The sequence below is a fragment of the Acinonyx jubatus genome, chromosome B2, assembly GCF_027475565.1.
Source record: "Acinonyx jubatus isolate Ajub_Pintada_27869175 chromosome B2, VMU_Ajub_asm_v1.0, whole genome shotgun sequence".
NCBI lineage: Eukaryota > Metazoa > Chordata > Mammalia > Carnivora > Felidae > Acinonyx > Acinonyx jubatus.
In genome coordinates this window covers 38,164,290-38,180,376 of record NC_069385.1, presented here as the reverse complement: position 1 = coordinate 38,180,376, position 16,087 = coordinate 38,164,290, and the positions used below count along the sequence as shown (strand labels likewise).

The 16,087-nt window shown below is 37.8% G+C and overlaps 1 protein-coding gene across 3 annotated transcripts in view; it reads left to right on the top strand.

Annotated features, from left to right (window-relative positions):
* The first annotated feature begins 937 nt into the window (after positions 1 to 937).
* Positions 938 to 16,087, top strand: part of TRMT11 (tRNA methyltransferase 11 homolog) — a 59,315-nt gene continuing 44,165 nt past the window's right edge. Inside the window, exons 1-7 of one of the 3 annotated variants that reach the window (XM_015084325.3) lie at positions 938 to 1,382; positions 7,934 to 7,999; positions 9,543 to 9,616; positions 10,968 to 11,049; positions 11,139 to 11,231; positions 11,457 to 11,591; positions 12,296 to 12,452. In XM_015084325.3, coding sequence (XP_014939811.1) covers positions 1,311 to 1,382; positions 7,934 to 7,999; positions 9,543 to 9,616; positions 10,968 to 11,049; positions 11,139 to 11,231; positions 11,457 to 11,591; positions 12,296 to 12,452 — 679 coding nt within the window. In that variant the 5' untranslated portion in view covers positions 938 to 1,310. The other 2 variants (XM_015084326.3, XM_015084327.3) reach the window with 2 other exon arrangements.

Here is a 16,087-nt window from a genome sequence, read left to right as displayed (position 1 = left end):
TTGACCTCTCTTCTCATGTCTCAGAGCACTTTTATCCCTTTTCTGAGGCCTTGGAGCCAAGAGACATCTGTGTTCCTCAGAGACTCACTTTATCACTTAAGTGGACTTATCAAGACATTTTCCTAGCAAAGAGATTGTTTGTTAAGAGAAAATTTTCACACTTTAAGAGGAGAAAAGTCTCCTTAAATTCCATTTATTGGTTTGTACAATATACCAGGCATTAACATTAAACACTTTATGTACATTATTCCACTTAATCCTAATAATCCCTTGACAGAGGCAGTAGTACTCCAATTTAGATAAAACTGCTGTCAAAGGAGGCTAAGAAATTTGCTTAAGAGCATATAGATTGTAAATAGTGAAGTTGAGATTTGAACCTAAGACTGACACCACAACCTAAATTCTTAATCACTGCTACTAAGTATCTAGTATATTCCCAGCACATGGTGCTCGGGATATGCAGTACTCTTGTATTATGCACAACGTTATGGTGGGAGGCAAAAGAAATTGCTCTCAATAAGGCAAAGGATTCAGTACTCTCAAAAGCAATACACATATACATGGACTATGCAAATTTAAAAAAATTTGTGAATACGCTACTACTTATTTTATGTGCTACTATGAAATTTGTGCCAGTGTGGATAGTTAGAAGCATTTCCATCGTTTTAATATAGAGTTGGCTGTGGATTGAGCCTGTGAGTCTAACATCACAACTTCCTACTTATTGAGTACTTCCTCTGAGGATGACTTTGTGTTTTCTGGGGAGGTACAGAATGAACCATAAAAGATGGTCTAGGTCAAGAGCTTATTGTAGTTGGCGCAGATGCTATGTACCCTTTAGAAGTTACTGAAAAAATACAAAAAGTATACTGCACGTTAGATGAGTGGTCCAGGTCGTCCAATCTTGGAGTGGTTAGAGAAGTGTGAAGTAATAAGGTGAAATTCCAGTCCAGTTTCGAAGAACGAGGATTGGAATTGCTGTAGAGAAGGTCGAAAGTTCGCTCCTGGTGGGAGGATCAATGGAAACTACTTGTGTTATCACAACCTGCTCCTGAACACAACACGGCCCATCACACCAGCTACTCGTACTCCGGCACTCAACCAGAAAGCACCTCGCAAGCGAACATTGCTCCTCCAGCAGCTGCCAAGCTCAAAGTACCAGTGCGGGAACCCCGGGACAGCGCCCACCTCTCCCAGCTTCCGCTTCCGGTCCTTCAGGCTCCGCCTCAGCGGAAAAGGCTTTGTGAGAAGGAGGAGGAGTAAAGGTGGGAAACTGCGCGAGCAGCGCAGGCGCACCTTGGACGGCTGCAATGGCGCTGTCGTGCTCCCTGAATAGATATCTGCTGCTCATGGCTCAAGAGCACCTGGAGTTCCGCCTGCCGGTGAGCCCGCAGCGACCTCCACAACTTAAGGACGGGAGAGGACGGCACGGTGGGGGTTGGTGTGCGGGCGGCGGCGATCGTCCCAGCCTGAGCAAGCAGGGACCCGGGGGTGTGTGCTTGTCGGGGATATCACGGGTCCCCAGTCCCTCGGTCCCTAGGAAGAATCTGAGCTTGGAGGAGGATGTGTGAGAAAGAAGTCCAAGACGCACTCTCTCAGCCTTGCCAAATATTTTCATTCATTCTTCTACCCATGCGCCAGGTATTGGAGTTAGGTGAATATGACCGGTCCTCTTGCTTCGGGAGCTCTTCGTCTAGCAGAGAATAGAGACAGCCGATAGAAATGCTCAGGGCGGTGTTTTAAGTGGCAAATATGTAGGTCAGAGCCCGTGTAGCAGGGTGGGATTGCTGATGGTGGTAGTAGGTGGTAGGAGTTAGATAATGGAGAAGTTGGAAAAAGTGTTTTATTCATTCAAGAAACATTTTACGAGTACTTGTAATTGCACGTGCTGGACGCTGGGGATATAAAGATGAAAAAGACTATTTCTGTCTTCAAGGAGCTTACTGTTTAGGCTAAGGGCTGAACAGATGTGAAAACATATTATGAAATAACATTTGTAAGTGCACTGATAGATGCTTAGGGAAGTATGAGAGCATAGAAGGGGAATCTAATCCACCTGTGGAGTGGAAGATGTTGGTCTTTAAGATCGCTTCCATTTGACACTTGAAAGTAACTAAAGTATGAATATGAGTTAGTCAGGCCAAGCAGAGAAGTAAGTAAATTAGGATTACAATTTATTATTACTGGATTATGAAATATGTAGCTGAGAGTGGCAAGAAGAGAGCAGGAGAGGCAAATAGGGGCCAGAAAATGCAAAGCCTTGAAAACCCTGGAACAGAAGAGAAAATGTATTTAGCTTGTAAGGGAAATTTACTGAAAAGTTTTAAGCTAGGAAGTGACAATAGATTTTTCCTTAAAAATCACTTTGGCGGCAATAATGGGGACAGATTTAAGAGGAATTTGAGTCTAGAATCAGAGACCAGTTATGATTCTGTTGGCATAGTTTTATTAATAGATCAAGGAGGCCTGAACTGGCAGGGGGTAAGAGGATGGGATAGACCGAGAAAATATTTAGGTGATGAAATCATCAGGACTTGATTGAATATGGGGAGAGGGGGGAACAGGGGCCAATTAAGAATGACTTCTGGGGTGCCTATGAGAGCTTCTCCATTTAAAATGTAGAGCACAGGCAGATAAAAGATTTAAATATTGGTTATGCCAAATTTGATGTGTTTGTGTAATAAGTGGAGATGACTGGGCAGTGAATATATGAGTAGGCATAGAGTACAATATACTGGTAATAAATGTTTGGGAGGCTTTTGCATATGAATACTGGTAGTAAATGGATACTAGGAGGGAAAGTGAAATTATTTAGAGAAAGCACAGTGTTGAAAGAGTGATGGGCCAAATGGAGGTGCTTGGAAGCACTGATATGGAGGGGAAGTGAGAAAAGGAGGTCATGAAGAGGATAGGCAAGTATCAGAATAGGAAGACTGTGAGGGCACAGAAATCAGGAGGGTAAATTTTTAGGAATTTTGCTAAAGCTGTTGTGTAGAATTTTAGGAGGGTAAGCTAGATTGCTTGGTTTAATGGTCGCTGAGAAAAAAGGAGAGATAGACTGCTCCAGAGCAGTCTAGAGCGTAAGAAGGGAAAGAGATTGGTTAACTGGTTGAGGGAGGCCTAGGGTCAAGCAAAGTTTGTAGGCTGAAGAGAAGGGGAGAATGGCTATAAGGACACAGTGGGGGGTGTTGGCCTTTCACTAGAAGGAGACAGCTTACAAAGGAGAGTTAGTTTGGATGTGGGGTGGCTGCCAGAAGATCTGCTTTCTAGGTAATGAATGAGTCAGGGTTATTTCTTGAGAGATTAGGGACCAAGCAGTTGAGTGGAGAAGTTGAGAAAAATAGTTTAATTTAAAATAGTCATTGAGAGCAAAATAGGGAGCTGATCGGTTAAAAAATTGCGAACACAGTTGTTAGAGCAAATGCTGAAAATCCAGCTGAGGGTGAAGATCATGTGTTTATAATTGTGCCTGAGAGTCTCTGATTTTCTTCAGTTGTACTCAGTTCACTGGCCTTAGGAATTATGAAGGAGACTGTGGCATTGATTCAGGATTGATGTTTTGCTGGGCTTGTGCATTGGCAAGATAAGGGTGCAGGGCGTAGAGCTTCATGGAGGAAGTAATATTTTAATAGATATTAATTGATAAAGAGTTGTTTTGTTGGTAAAGAGGACTAGAAAGCCCACTTCAGTAAGACACAAAAGCAGGTGTAAAGGCATGGAGGGAGTTGATTATGCTGGTGGTGTGGGGTGTGTGGGAGTGGGGATGAAGTAATGGGCAGTGAGGCTGGAGAGATGGGTAGGATCCAGATTTTGGAGTGTTTTGAAACTATTACAAGGGATTTGGATCTTATTTTAGATTTAATGGGGAGCCATTGATTCTTTTTTAAGGCAGGAAATGACAATTTTTTTTTCTTTTTAAAACCAGTAAGTGACCAGTAATCATTGGTGTTTTAGAGAATTCTGGAGTATCAGAGGATATCACTTAGAGGATACTGAAGTGGAAATAGAGGCCAAGGAGGGTACGTGCTCCATAGGCAGGCAGTGCAGTGAGAATGGGTGGCTAGGCTGCAGTCTTAACAGCATCCCCAGTACTTGCACATTTTACCTCTTTTCTTTCTCTTAAATTATTCTTAGTCATTGTCTTACCCTAGTGCCAATTTAATCTCCCAAAAAGCTCAGTTCTGTTTTACATTTTCATTGTCCCAGGGCTGAAACTTCTTAGTCTGGCATTAGCCTACCATTGCATGGTTCTTTTCTCTGTCTCCCCCCACCTCCCCATGTCCCCTCCTTCCTACTTCTCCTGTTCCCCACCACAGTGAGACCTGAAGTGAATCCCTATCATTCCTTGAATGATGCCCTCAGTTTTGTGCTTTGGTGTGTGCTGCCTTTTGTCTGGTGGCCTTTCCTATTTCAATGTTCGATCTATTATTGATTTTACATAGTCAGTATTCATTGAGATTGACCCACGTATTTAGTCTATTCTAGGTTTATTTTTTTACTTGTTTCTTTTTCAAATTCGCAATTTCCTTAATGGGTTTTTATCCTTCAATAAAATTCTTAATTATGTCTTTTATCCCCTTCAATATAGAAAGCATAGTTAAATATGATAAAAGGAGTCCTGTGGGTATGCTACCTTTGTGTATTGTTTCTCTTGGTTCTTTTTCATATGGGTGCTGGCTTATTTTTAAATATATGCTAGATGTCTTTGTAAAGTTATTTGAAGAAATAACATGAAGACTGGGATGATGTAAATCCTCTTAAAGATAGCAACATTAATGATCTAGAGTGACTTGAACTCATTTTCTGGTGTTAAATTTTGTTTCTGTTCTGATTCACACATGCTCCTCTGGTATGTAGCTTTTGGGGATCTCAATCCAGACTGAGGGGTTTGTCAAGCCATCTTCCTTCTCCATGGACGGCCCAATATTCTTCTGTTTCTCTAGCTCCATTAAGCTGTCAAAAACACTTTCCACCCTCACAGCTGCTTTTGGAATTGATAAATGCCCCAGGAAGCAAGTGGCTGCACCTTGGGATTTTTGGCTTCTCCTGAAGTTTGGTTTAGTAATTCTTATAACATCTCTATGCCTTCAGATGCCAGGTTTCTCTAGTTCTTCTCAGAAGGCTTCATCTGAATTACCTAGTTTGCCATCAGTGGAAGTGGAAGTCCTCTTTCATTTATACCGATTCTCCCTGTATTACGGGCTTAAGTCAGTTTCCGTGAAAACTTCTAAAACTGAAGTAATCTTTTCTCTCTTGGACTCTGATATAATACCTTTTTGAGCACTCACTGTTTTACACCTCACATTTAGTTACTAGGTTGAATGTTTTGTTCTACTAGACTGTAAGCTCTCTGAGGATAAAATGTGTGTTTATCTTTACATAGCTTAGTGCCTTGCACATGTTAGTTTTTCAGTAAGTATTGAATTGAGTGAAAGGATCCTTTTGGGGAAGGGAATCATAAGGGCTGTCAACACTTTTGAGTCAGTCTTCTGTATGAGAACTGCTAAGAAGGAAAGCTGCAATGAGTAGCTGCCTTTATGAGTTAAAATGAGAGATTAGGAATGTACGTGTGATCCGGTTTTACCTTTGTAGAGTTAATCAGGGCCAATTTTAGTTGGCGCCTGCCTTATTGTACTAAAAGTAGACATCTGGGTTTTATTGCTAGCTCTGAAACAAACTAAGTGTATGAAAAAGTGAGTGGCTAAAAGAACTGAAAATCTCGTATGAATTAATGCATTAGGCATGCCCCAGATCAGGCTGTATTTTTATATCCGATATAAATTCTTTTGTTCCTAATGGAGAAAAATTCCCAACTAGAAAAGTCAATTTGCCATAAGAAGAGTAAAGATTTTGTGTTTTGCTTTTTCCAAGTGGATTGAGTAGTTTAATACAGGTTTTGCTCATAAATTTGAAACTTGGGTCATCATATCTCGTTTTTAAGTCATTGCTTAAGTTTTAGGTAGTAGAGCTAATGCTATGCCCTAAACTTCAATAATCCTTCACTTTTTTTTTTCCAAAGGAGGAATTTTAAGTGTTTTTTAAAACCTTTGTGGGTTTTTGGCCTGTTACTTTTATATTTTATTTTATTATTTTATTTTTGTTTATTTTTAATTTTTTTAATTTTAATTTTAATTTTTATTTATTTTTCTTTTTTGAGAGAGTGCACACACAAGCAGGGGAGGGCAGAGGGAAAAAGAGGGAAAGAATCTTAAACAGGCTCTGCACAGAGAGTCCCCAGTCAGGGCATGATCTCACAACACTTAACTGACTGAGCCACCCAGGCACCCCAGCCTGTTACTAATTTTTAACAAGATATCTCAGGAGCAGCAAATTTTGATGTTTTAAATGTAAAGCTGATCTTGGGGTGCTTGGGTGGCTCAGTCAGTTGAGCGTCTGATTTCAGCTTAGGTCATGATTTTGCAGTCTGAGTTTGAGCCCCACGTCGGGCTCTGTGCTGACAGCTCTGAGGCTAGAGCCTGCTTCGGATTGTGTGTCTCCCTCTTTCTCGCTCGCTCTCTCAAAAATAAACATTAAAAAAAATGTAAAGCTGACCTCACAATATGATTTAATATAGAATGAACAGTAATCATTCTAGACCAAAGTAACTCAATCTAGAACTTCATTTTTTTTTTCTTTTAAGAATTATAACTGTCAGTCTTGCTTGATTTCTTGAGGTACTGGACTTCAGTGTTGTGGTCATCATCATCTTGATTCCTTTACTAACACCCTCATTTCTGTGCGCCTGTTGCCCAGACCTCCTTATTTTGTGAGGTAGCTATGATTCCCATTTTACAGGTGAGAAAACTAAGAGTTGGAGGACTGAAGTGTCTTGTATAAAACCACATGGTCCCTATTTGGAAGAGGTGAAAATAAAATTGTGGTCCCATCTGACTCCCAAGTCCAGTGGTACCTCCTATTTAAATGTGTATCACCCATGTTGCAAAATGACTTTTGGGTTACTTTCAGTGATTTACTGATAGACTATGCTAGTTCTTAGTCTCTCCATATAATTCAATTGAATTTAGCTCCTTCTACTACCAGGAATTAAAAAAAAAAAAAAGATTTATTTCATAGACAAGAGGAAAAACAGAAAAGGCATGAGTTGCTCAAACCTTCCATTCTTTTTGGTCTTGAAGTAGAGGATGTAGGTGGTCTAGGTATACTGTCTCATGGTGGCTGTGGCTCATGATGAGCTTGGTGATCAAGGCTCCTTGTAGTTGGGATGAAAGGGGACTGTAGGCACCCAGCAGAGGGGACACATCTCTAATTAGGTTACCTCCATAAGACCTACAGAGACCAATGGGATTCTACCTGCTTTATGTTATTTGAGGAGAGTAAATTTGTTAGCAGTACAAATTGTAAAATGTGTATAGTCCTCTTGTATTTAACAACACAAAGTGATTGCTTCATGGAATATACATACTATCTGAACAGATTTCAGCTTTGCATTCCCCATGTTTTTAAAGTAGCTACTGTGTTCTCTTTCTAGTTCTATAACTTTATCCAGAGAGAAGAGGAAGTTCACTTGCTATTAACTTCTGTTTAATGAATCCACAGTGATGCTTCCTGGTTAATCACTTACTTCTTGTCTGAAAATCCTCAACTCATTTGTTTACTAATTCATTTTATTGACCAGTTGTCAGATTTGCTAATCTATAGTTTTTGTCATCTAATATTTTCTAAAATCAGGGCATTTTCTGACCAAGTCTTTTGGCAATCGTCTTGTCTAAAATTTCTCAGAAATTATTTACCATGGCGTGGCTGTAAAATTTTTTCAGAGCTTAGAGTTGTAATTTGTCTGGGGTTGAAACTTAAATGCTTTGGGTAGATCACCAACCCACTCTTTAAAAAGATCTAATTATACCAATATCTGTTAATAGGCTTTGAGTTCCCTGTGTTAAAATGTGTTCTTTCTATAATATTTTCCATATAGGAAATAAAGTCTTTGCTTTCACTTTTTGGAGGTCAGTTCACCAGTAATCAGGAAACTTATGGAAAGGTAAGTTGAATTTATATTTTTCATTAGACCATGTGCAACATATTTATAAGTAGAATCTTGTATTTGAAGAGAATAATTGCAAATCTTAAATTTATATTTGTATAGTTGCTTGTATCTGTTTCTAGGGGAAATTGAATAAAAAGTATATTTTTGGGGAAAAAAGTTGTGGTTTTGCAAAGTCATTCAAGTTTATTTTCAATATTCATTTAGCTTACTAGTTTTTTTAGCTCAGCATCTGTATCGTAATGGGTATCTGTCCCTTAAATGAAAAAAAGGGCTGTTTTCCGTTGATGAGGTATGATTAGAATCTAGAATTTAGTGGAATTTCAGACTCATATTGAGAATTATTTAAAAACTTAAAATTGTGCATTTATGAGAATGTGAATTGATGAGATTTGTATTTTGTATTTGATAGTTTATCAGTGTATTAGAGAAGTTTGGAAAATAGAAAAAAGTCATTGACAATTCTTTCACATGACTTATAATTTGAGGGTACTGCCTTCCAGTCTCTTTTCATATGCTTTTTCCCCTTCAGTTCCAATACTATGAACTTCTGCAGTCTCTTTTTCACTTGATATTATTAATATTAATTATTAACATATGATTGATATTATTAATAGGCACGTATTGCTACGTAGCCTTCATCACTAACAGGATTATATAATATTTCCATTGAAATTTTTCTGTAGACTAGTATAAATATTGGAAGAAGAAAGACAGGGTATGGAAGGGAGGATTTCTTCCAAAAAATGAGAGAACTTAGTTGAAAGTTGGCTATGGTTGGACTTTACTCCTGATTGACTTTCGTGTATTGAGGGAGGCGGAAAAGGGAGATTGTGGATATAATTGGGTGAAAGTGTTGAACTGAGGTCAGGAGGCTGCTTTGTGTTTATGTGTTCTGGCAAGGTGTTATTTGGGTGGAGATAAAAAGTGCCTTAATCTTGAGGGTTGAGACAGGGGATTGGTAAACCCTCCTGGGGCACCTGGAACTGTTTTCCTTAGGTAAAATAACAAATAATGATAATTTAATAACGTACCCTATGATTTTCCATCATAGTTATTTCAGAGTTCCTCATCTACCCACTCAGATGGCCACAACTACCTAAAAGAGAGGGATCATTCAAGAAATACATTACTTAGAAGTTAAAAATAAAATAGCTCCATTATAAGGAATGATAACAATAAAAAAATTCCGAGATTATACTTTGGGGTAAAATATGCATCCTTTGCATTCATTATTTTGGGCAAAATACATAAGAGAACAAATACAGAATTAATCTTAACTGTGTATTTGCTGATCTTTGCATTTATAGTCATTTATAAAAATGTTCTGATGCTGTAGTTTAGTATCCTAACAAATAACCTGTTAAAATAATTCACTTTTTTACTATTGGAGCAATTTTTATTTTGGTTAGAGTCAGATCAGGTATTCTTACATAGACGTTGCAGATAGGAATCTCTCCTTATTGACTTCTTGAATAGAAGCATATGAGGCCATAAAACCAGTTACAAGTAAGTTGTATATATTGTTATTTTTTTTCAGTCTCCTTTTTGGATTCTTAGCATTCCCTCTGAAGATATTGCCAGAAACTTAATGAAACGGACAGTGTGTGCCAAGTAAGAGAAACTTATAATGTTTTCCTGCAGGTTGTACACCATACTTATACTACTCTGTCCTTTTTTGCTCTAGTGGCAGAGAATAGAAGGGGTTAGTTGTGGGGAGCTCACTGTAGCTTGCAGTTACATGAATTTGCCACTGGATGGTGGTGGTAGAACAGGGAGTTCTCTGCTGAAACAGGGTGGGGGAATCTTAGTGGTGCAATGCATAAATAATTGTTTTGGAATAATGTTTTTAAACTTCTGTATAAACAGGAATATGGTATAAGATGTAAATGCTGTTAGAGGATAAATGCCACATTTAATTATAACCAAAGTATACAAAATCTAGATGGCTTTTAGTTGGGTGAGCTGATTCAAGTTGAAATGACAAAAAGTGAGGACTGCCATAAAATATGTTTTGATATTTTATTTGTTAGCAGAATCCTGACTATCATCTCTTGTGTGGAAAGGAAAGGAAGAGTTCGTTTTCAAAGGATAATATTCTCAATCCTAATGGCAGCATTAATTACAGTTACAAAGTAGTTTGAATTTAGATGCACAAAACTGTGCTACTATGTAGAATGCAGTTCCATTACAATGAATTCTTGCTTGCAATGTTTGTTTGAAATTTGCTTGTAATTGTCTAAATGTTCCTGGAAATTGGTGGAAGCTTTAGGATTAAAAAAAATTTTTTTTGAACATGTATTAATTTTTGATAGACACAGAGCGCAAGAGGGGGAGGGGCACAGAGAGAGGGAGACACAGAATCCAAAGTAGGCTCCAGTCTCCGAGCTGTCAGCACAGAGCTTGATGCAGGGCTTGAACCCACAAACCGTGAGATCATGACCTGAGATGAAGTCAGACAGCCACCGAAGTGCCCTGGATTTTTTTTTTTTATATAGTAATTTGCTTTTTGTAATCGTTAGGAGAGTAACTACTAGTTACTAAATGTTAGTATTAGCTAAGTATTATTAATAGTAACATTTTAGCTGGTCTTTTTTCTTTTTGTCTTATGGAGAAGACTTTGGGAAAATTGGATTTACTGCACCTTTTCACCTGTTTCACTAAAATAAATGATGTTACTGCATGATTTGTATTCTGGTATAAGAATACAATGATGAAAACCTGGAAAAATCTTGACACATGTTAAATTTCCCTCCTTCTGTGTAAAGTGAAACTTCTCTGTGTAATTTGAACTAAAGCTATGTTGATTTTTAGGACACATTATTTCTAGCTTAGAAAATACAGGTGATAGTATTACTGTATTGTATTAGTGGAGCAAGCATAACGAACTAGGGAAGTAATTGTTATATATTACTGCACGAGCTGATTTCTTTACTGAATTTAGTACTAATCATTTATTTCCTAGGTCCATATTTGAACTATGGGGTCATGGAAAATCTCCGGAGGAGCTGTATAGTTCTCTTAAAAACTACCCTGCGGAGAAGATGGTGCGTAGTGAAATGCGGTTTTATATAGGTATATTTACATATACTGTAGAACTACTAAACTTAAAAGAATTTATCTGCTTTTATTTTAGGTTCCATTCCTACATTCAGATTCTACATATAAAATAAAGATTCACACATTTAATAAAACATTGTCACAAGAAGAAAAAGTCAAACGAATAGATGTAAGTGAATTTAGCTAAAATCAAGATCAAATGTAGTCTGGCTGCTGTTGGTAGGTGATAGTACTCAGCTCTGCTAAGTGCTTGTTTTGTAGTACACTGTGTGCTAGGTCATTTTCATGTTTTGTCTTAATGCTGATACCAAACTTACAAGATAGGTATTATTCTGTAAGCACTATTTTTCCTTTACTATTCTAATGAGACATGAGAATTACTTTTATTTTTTAGGCACTTGAATTTCTGCCATTTGAAGGAAAAGTGAATTTAAAGAAGCCACAGCATATATTCTCTATATTGGAGGATTATGGCTTGGACCCAAACTGCATCCCTGAGAATCCACATAATATTTATTTTGGTAGATGGGTAAGCAGGTGTTCTTGTTACCTATTTCAGATCGTTTCTTTAAAAGCTTAATGTTAGACCTTCGAAGGCTCAGAACTACTGTGTGAATTAAAATCGGTGGGAAATACGTGGTTATGTGTTCTGTTTGTTTTTTCAGAGATTCCTGTGAAGTGCAAGAGGCTTGTTAGATACAGGGTCTAGGTAGGAGGTGGTATATGGGGGAAAAAATAATGTAAGACTTGTCTGAAAGTCTGAATTGCTTTTTAAGCAGAGAGAAGGCAGAGTGCTGTGATAGCTGAGGGATCTCCTTTGTGGAGCTCTCGAATTTGAGCTTGCCTACTGAAAAGAAATGAGATTACAGCAGAGCAGTTCTGCCCACTTCCCCTAAGGCTGTAAGTGGGTAATGGAAGCTGAGCCTTATGTTACAGAATATTGTTATTTAGCAGAAAAAAAAGAGGTGGCTAAAGTTTATTCACCACCAACCCCTGGAATTATTACATTCAAATTCAATGCAAATTTAGTTTGAAAAGTCAAAGTCATTTGCAACCATTAAAAAATACAAGGTAATTGTCCATAATCACTTCAGTCACAGTTTTTAAAGGAACAAGTTTAGAGCAATGGTAAGTGGAAAGAAGTTCTTATCATTCAGATCCTGTGGTTTTATTGTGAATAATGATCTTAAGTCTGTTATGCAGTTACACTAATTTGAAGAATCTCTGATCTAGATTGCAGATGGACAGAGAGAACTTATTGAGTCATACAGTGTTAAAAAGAGACACTTTATTGGAAATACAAGCATGGATGCTGGTTTATCATTTATCATGGCCAACCATGGAAAAGTGAAAGAAAATGATATTGTCTTTGATCCGTTTGTTGGAACAGGTATTTTTATTTAACTGCTAAAATAGTGCATAGATGTTACTTGTCTATATTAGTCAAGGTCATAGTAATATTTTTGCTAAAAGATTAGTACATTTGGACAATAATCATAATTATCATAAGACAGTGGCTAAGAGACAACCACATATTTGTGTAATAGCCCTGTATGTAACACTTTCACCACTTCAAAGATAATGCTGATACAATTTTGTGAACTTTTTCCCCAGGTAAGCCACTAGGTGGAGAAGCATACTGTCCACTGCAATACCATGCACTGTGGAAGTGTTTTGCAGCTATATAGTTTATTTAAGTAGGAGAACTCTTGGGTGGAAAAAAGACTTGAGTGACAAGACAAAAAAATGTGTTCATCATTTAAAATTGATAACCATATATTTACATGGAAAAAAATGGGTAATGTGTCTTATCTTTGGTGTGGTTTGTAGAGGTCTATAAGTAAGTGTGAAAGTAAGAAAAGTGACTAATTACCAATGGGCTAGAGCCTGGCTGCTGAGGCTGCAATCTGGGTTTTCTGTACACACTTGATTAGATGTCCGTATAATTAACTGTGTGTAGAAGACTTAAAATTCCAAATTTACCTCATATGGCTCTGTGAAGACATTTTCCTGCTTCACCCCATGTTTTGCTGGGTCTTATTCATGCCTAGGGGATACTAGCATTTAGGTTTGTCTGGCTAAATTCATTGTAATTCAGATTATGTAGGAACAAATTATATTTGTGGTTGGAGTTTCTCCCTGTAGCTGTCTTTCCTCATCAGAAACTTGGGAAGCAGTGTTGATGCAATAGCTAACGTTGTTGAATTAGAAAGAAAAAATCTTCCTGAGGAGATTATGGCACAGGGAGAGGTTATGTGACTTAGCTAAGGTTATACAGTGTATAAATTTCATGAGATTCAAACTTAAGCAGTCTAACTCCAAAGCTCATGCCCTTGACTGCTATCCTATCTATTAGGATCTGTCGGCCAACTATTATACCATAAACTAACTTGAAGAATGTCTCCACATGTGATTAGGAAGAAATAGTATCAAAGTCAAGAGATTTCCAACTTGGAATGATTTTCTGTGTTTGTTGTTGAATTAATCTGCTAGTGAGTCTCTCTTCCCCACTCCACCAGTGTCTCCATATATCCCACATTGAACATATTATCTGTTTGTTTCTTTCTTCATTATCCTAAGTGCCTCCCCCCACTTTTTGTTTAAGTTTATTTTATTTTGAGAGAGAAAGAGAGAGCAAGCACATGGGAGGGAGGGGAGGGAGGGTGGAAGAGAGATAGGGGGTGGGGGGGGAGAATTCCAACCAGGTTCCAGGCTCCATGTTGTCAGCGCAGAGCCCCATGTGGGGCTTGAACCCATGACTGTGAGATCATGACCTGAGCTGAAATCATGAGTCGGACGCTTAACTGACTGAGCCACCCAGGCGCTCCCTCTCCCCACTTTTTTGTTAAACTCTTGTTGGAAATAATACCAAACTTATAGTAAAGATCTAAGAATAAAAATATAACAGAGAACACTGGCATATACTTGACGCAGATTAAACTATTATTAACGCTTGGCCTCATTTTGCTTTATTATTTGTTTTCTTTTTATGTTTTTTCAGGGAGACACGTTAAAACCACATAAATATTCTATTCCACATCTAAATTATCCTCACCCCTGTCAGGTTGTCAGGTTTAGCACTCATTGATGATTCTTGCCTGAACCAGTCTTAACTTTGATGGTTACAAAGGGATGATTTCCAATAACAGCATTCCCCCCACAATAACCATTTGACACTCATTTTATTATAAGCAAGAGCCCTTTCTTCTCTTCTATGTATTTATTATTAATATAAACTTGTAGATTCCCTTATTTCTCCTTAGTGGTCTATAATCCATTACTTATTTTGTTGCTCAAATTGTCCCACATTTGCCAAGTGAGAGCCCTTTTGCACTGGATCTTTGTGACACGTTTCTATCTTATTTTTGAGCAGTTTCTTACTTTCTGGCTTATCTTTTTACCTGCCCAAATCCTGGAATCAGTCATTCTCTAAGAAACCATTGTTTCTTTTAGTGAAAATGGGATTAGAGACCACCAAGGTCTGGGTGCTAGACATCTTTGTTTCTCAACTCTTTCAGCAGGGAAGCTAGGACACTTGTGTGTGTATGAGCACGTTATGTGTATAAATGTGTATGCAGATACATGTTCCTACATGTTCATGTACACTGCAAATTCTGGTCTATGCTGACAGATTTCTTTCTTGCCTATCCCTATTCCATTTTTACATGTGCCTTCTTCTTCAGTGAGAATACTGTTTCTGCTCACCATGCACAGGTTTATTCTTTTGCTCATTCCTGTCATGCATCTAAAATAGTTTCAAAATTGCTTTGTCCATACCTCTAAAAGCAAAGCAGAACAATACAAAACCCTATCAAAATGATACATTTTTGGGGTATGTATTCAGTTCTTTACCTCACCTGTCAGTAAAGTCAAATATTGTGCTTCTTTTTCCCCTTCATTTACAAATCAGTTCGGAGTTCATTTTTTCTGTTTGCCCTCAGTTTTAGATTTTTACCTCCTTCCATTCTTGTTGATTTATTTTTAAATATGTAGAAGCTCAATTTGCTTCCAAAAGTCAATATACAGGAGGTGTACTCAGACAGATGTCACTCCTCTCCTTATCTCTTCCACCCTCCTCCCCGCCTAATCCCTTGTAGATAACCAACTTCTTTTTTAGTTGATTCTCCATTTTTTTTTTAAGGATAAGCAGATATATGTACATTTTATTTCTTTTTTCTTACACAACTTTGCTTTTTTTCACTTAATAGTATTTCCTGGAAATCACTTTCTGTTAATTCACAGAGATTGTCTTCATTCTTTTTTATAGTTGTACTCCATGGGTGTATGTACTATAATTTATTCAAATGGTCTCCTATACTTGGACATGGGGAGTGTCCAGTGTTTTACAGTTATAAATCATGTCTGCAATGAATAATATTTTGAATATATACTCGCATAATGTTGGAGATGTGGCTCTAAGGTAAATTCTTAAAAGTAGGATTGCTGGGTTGACGAATGTATGCATGTGTAGTTTTGTTAAATGCTGCCAAATTCCTCTCCATTGTGCCATTTTATATTCTTGCCAACAGCATATGAGAGTCCCTGTTCTCCCACAGCCTCACCAGCACGGTTCATTGTCCAGGTTTTCAGGTGTTACCAGTCGGTTGGATGAAAATGTTATCTCTATGTAGTGTTATTTTGTATTTCTCTTATGAGTGAAGTTTAATAATCTTTGATTTTTTAGGGGGCACTTTTTTAACTTTTTTTGAATTATCTTTCCTCTCTTTTGTCCATTTTTATGTAGACATTTTGTTCTTTATTTTTGAAAGTATTTTGTATGTTAGGGACATTAGCCCTCCCTCTTCTTTCCTGTTGTTTTGTTTTTTGTTTTTGTTTTTGTTTTGCTTTTGTTTGTTTATTTTTTCTCTTTTTTCTTTTTGAGAGAGGGTGTGCAGGCACGAGTGGGGGAGGGGCAGAGGAAGAGGGAGAGAGGGAATCCCAAGCAGGCTCCACACCCAGCGCGGAGCCCAAGGCAAGGGGTCACCATCCCACCACCATGAGATCATGACCTGAGTCAAAATCAAG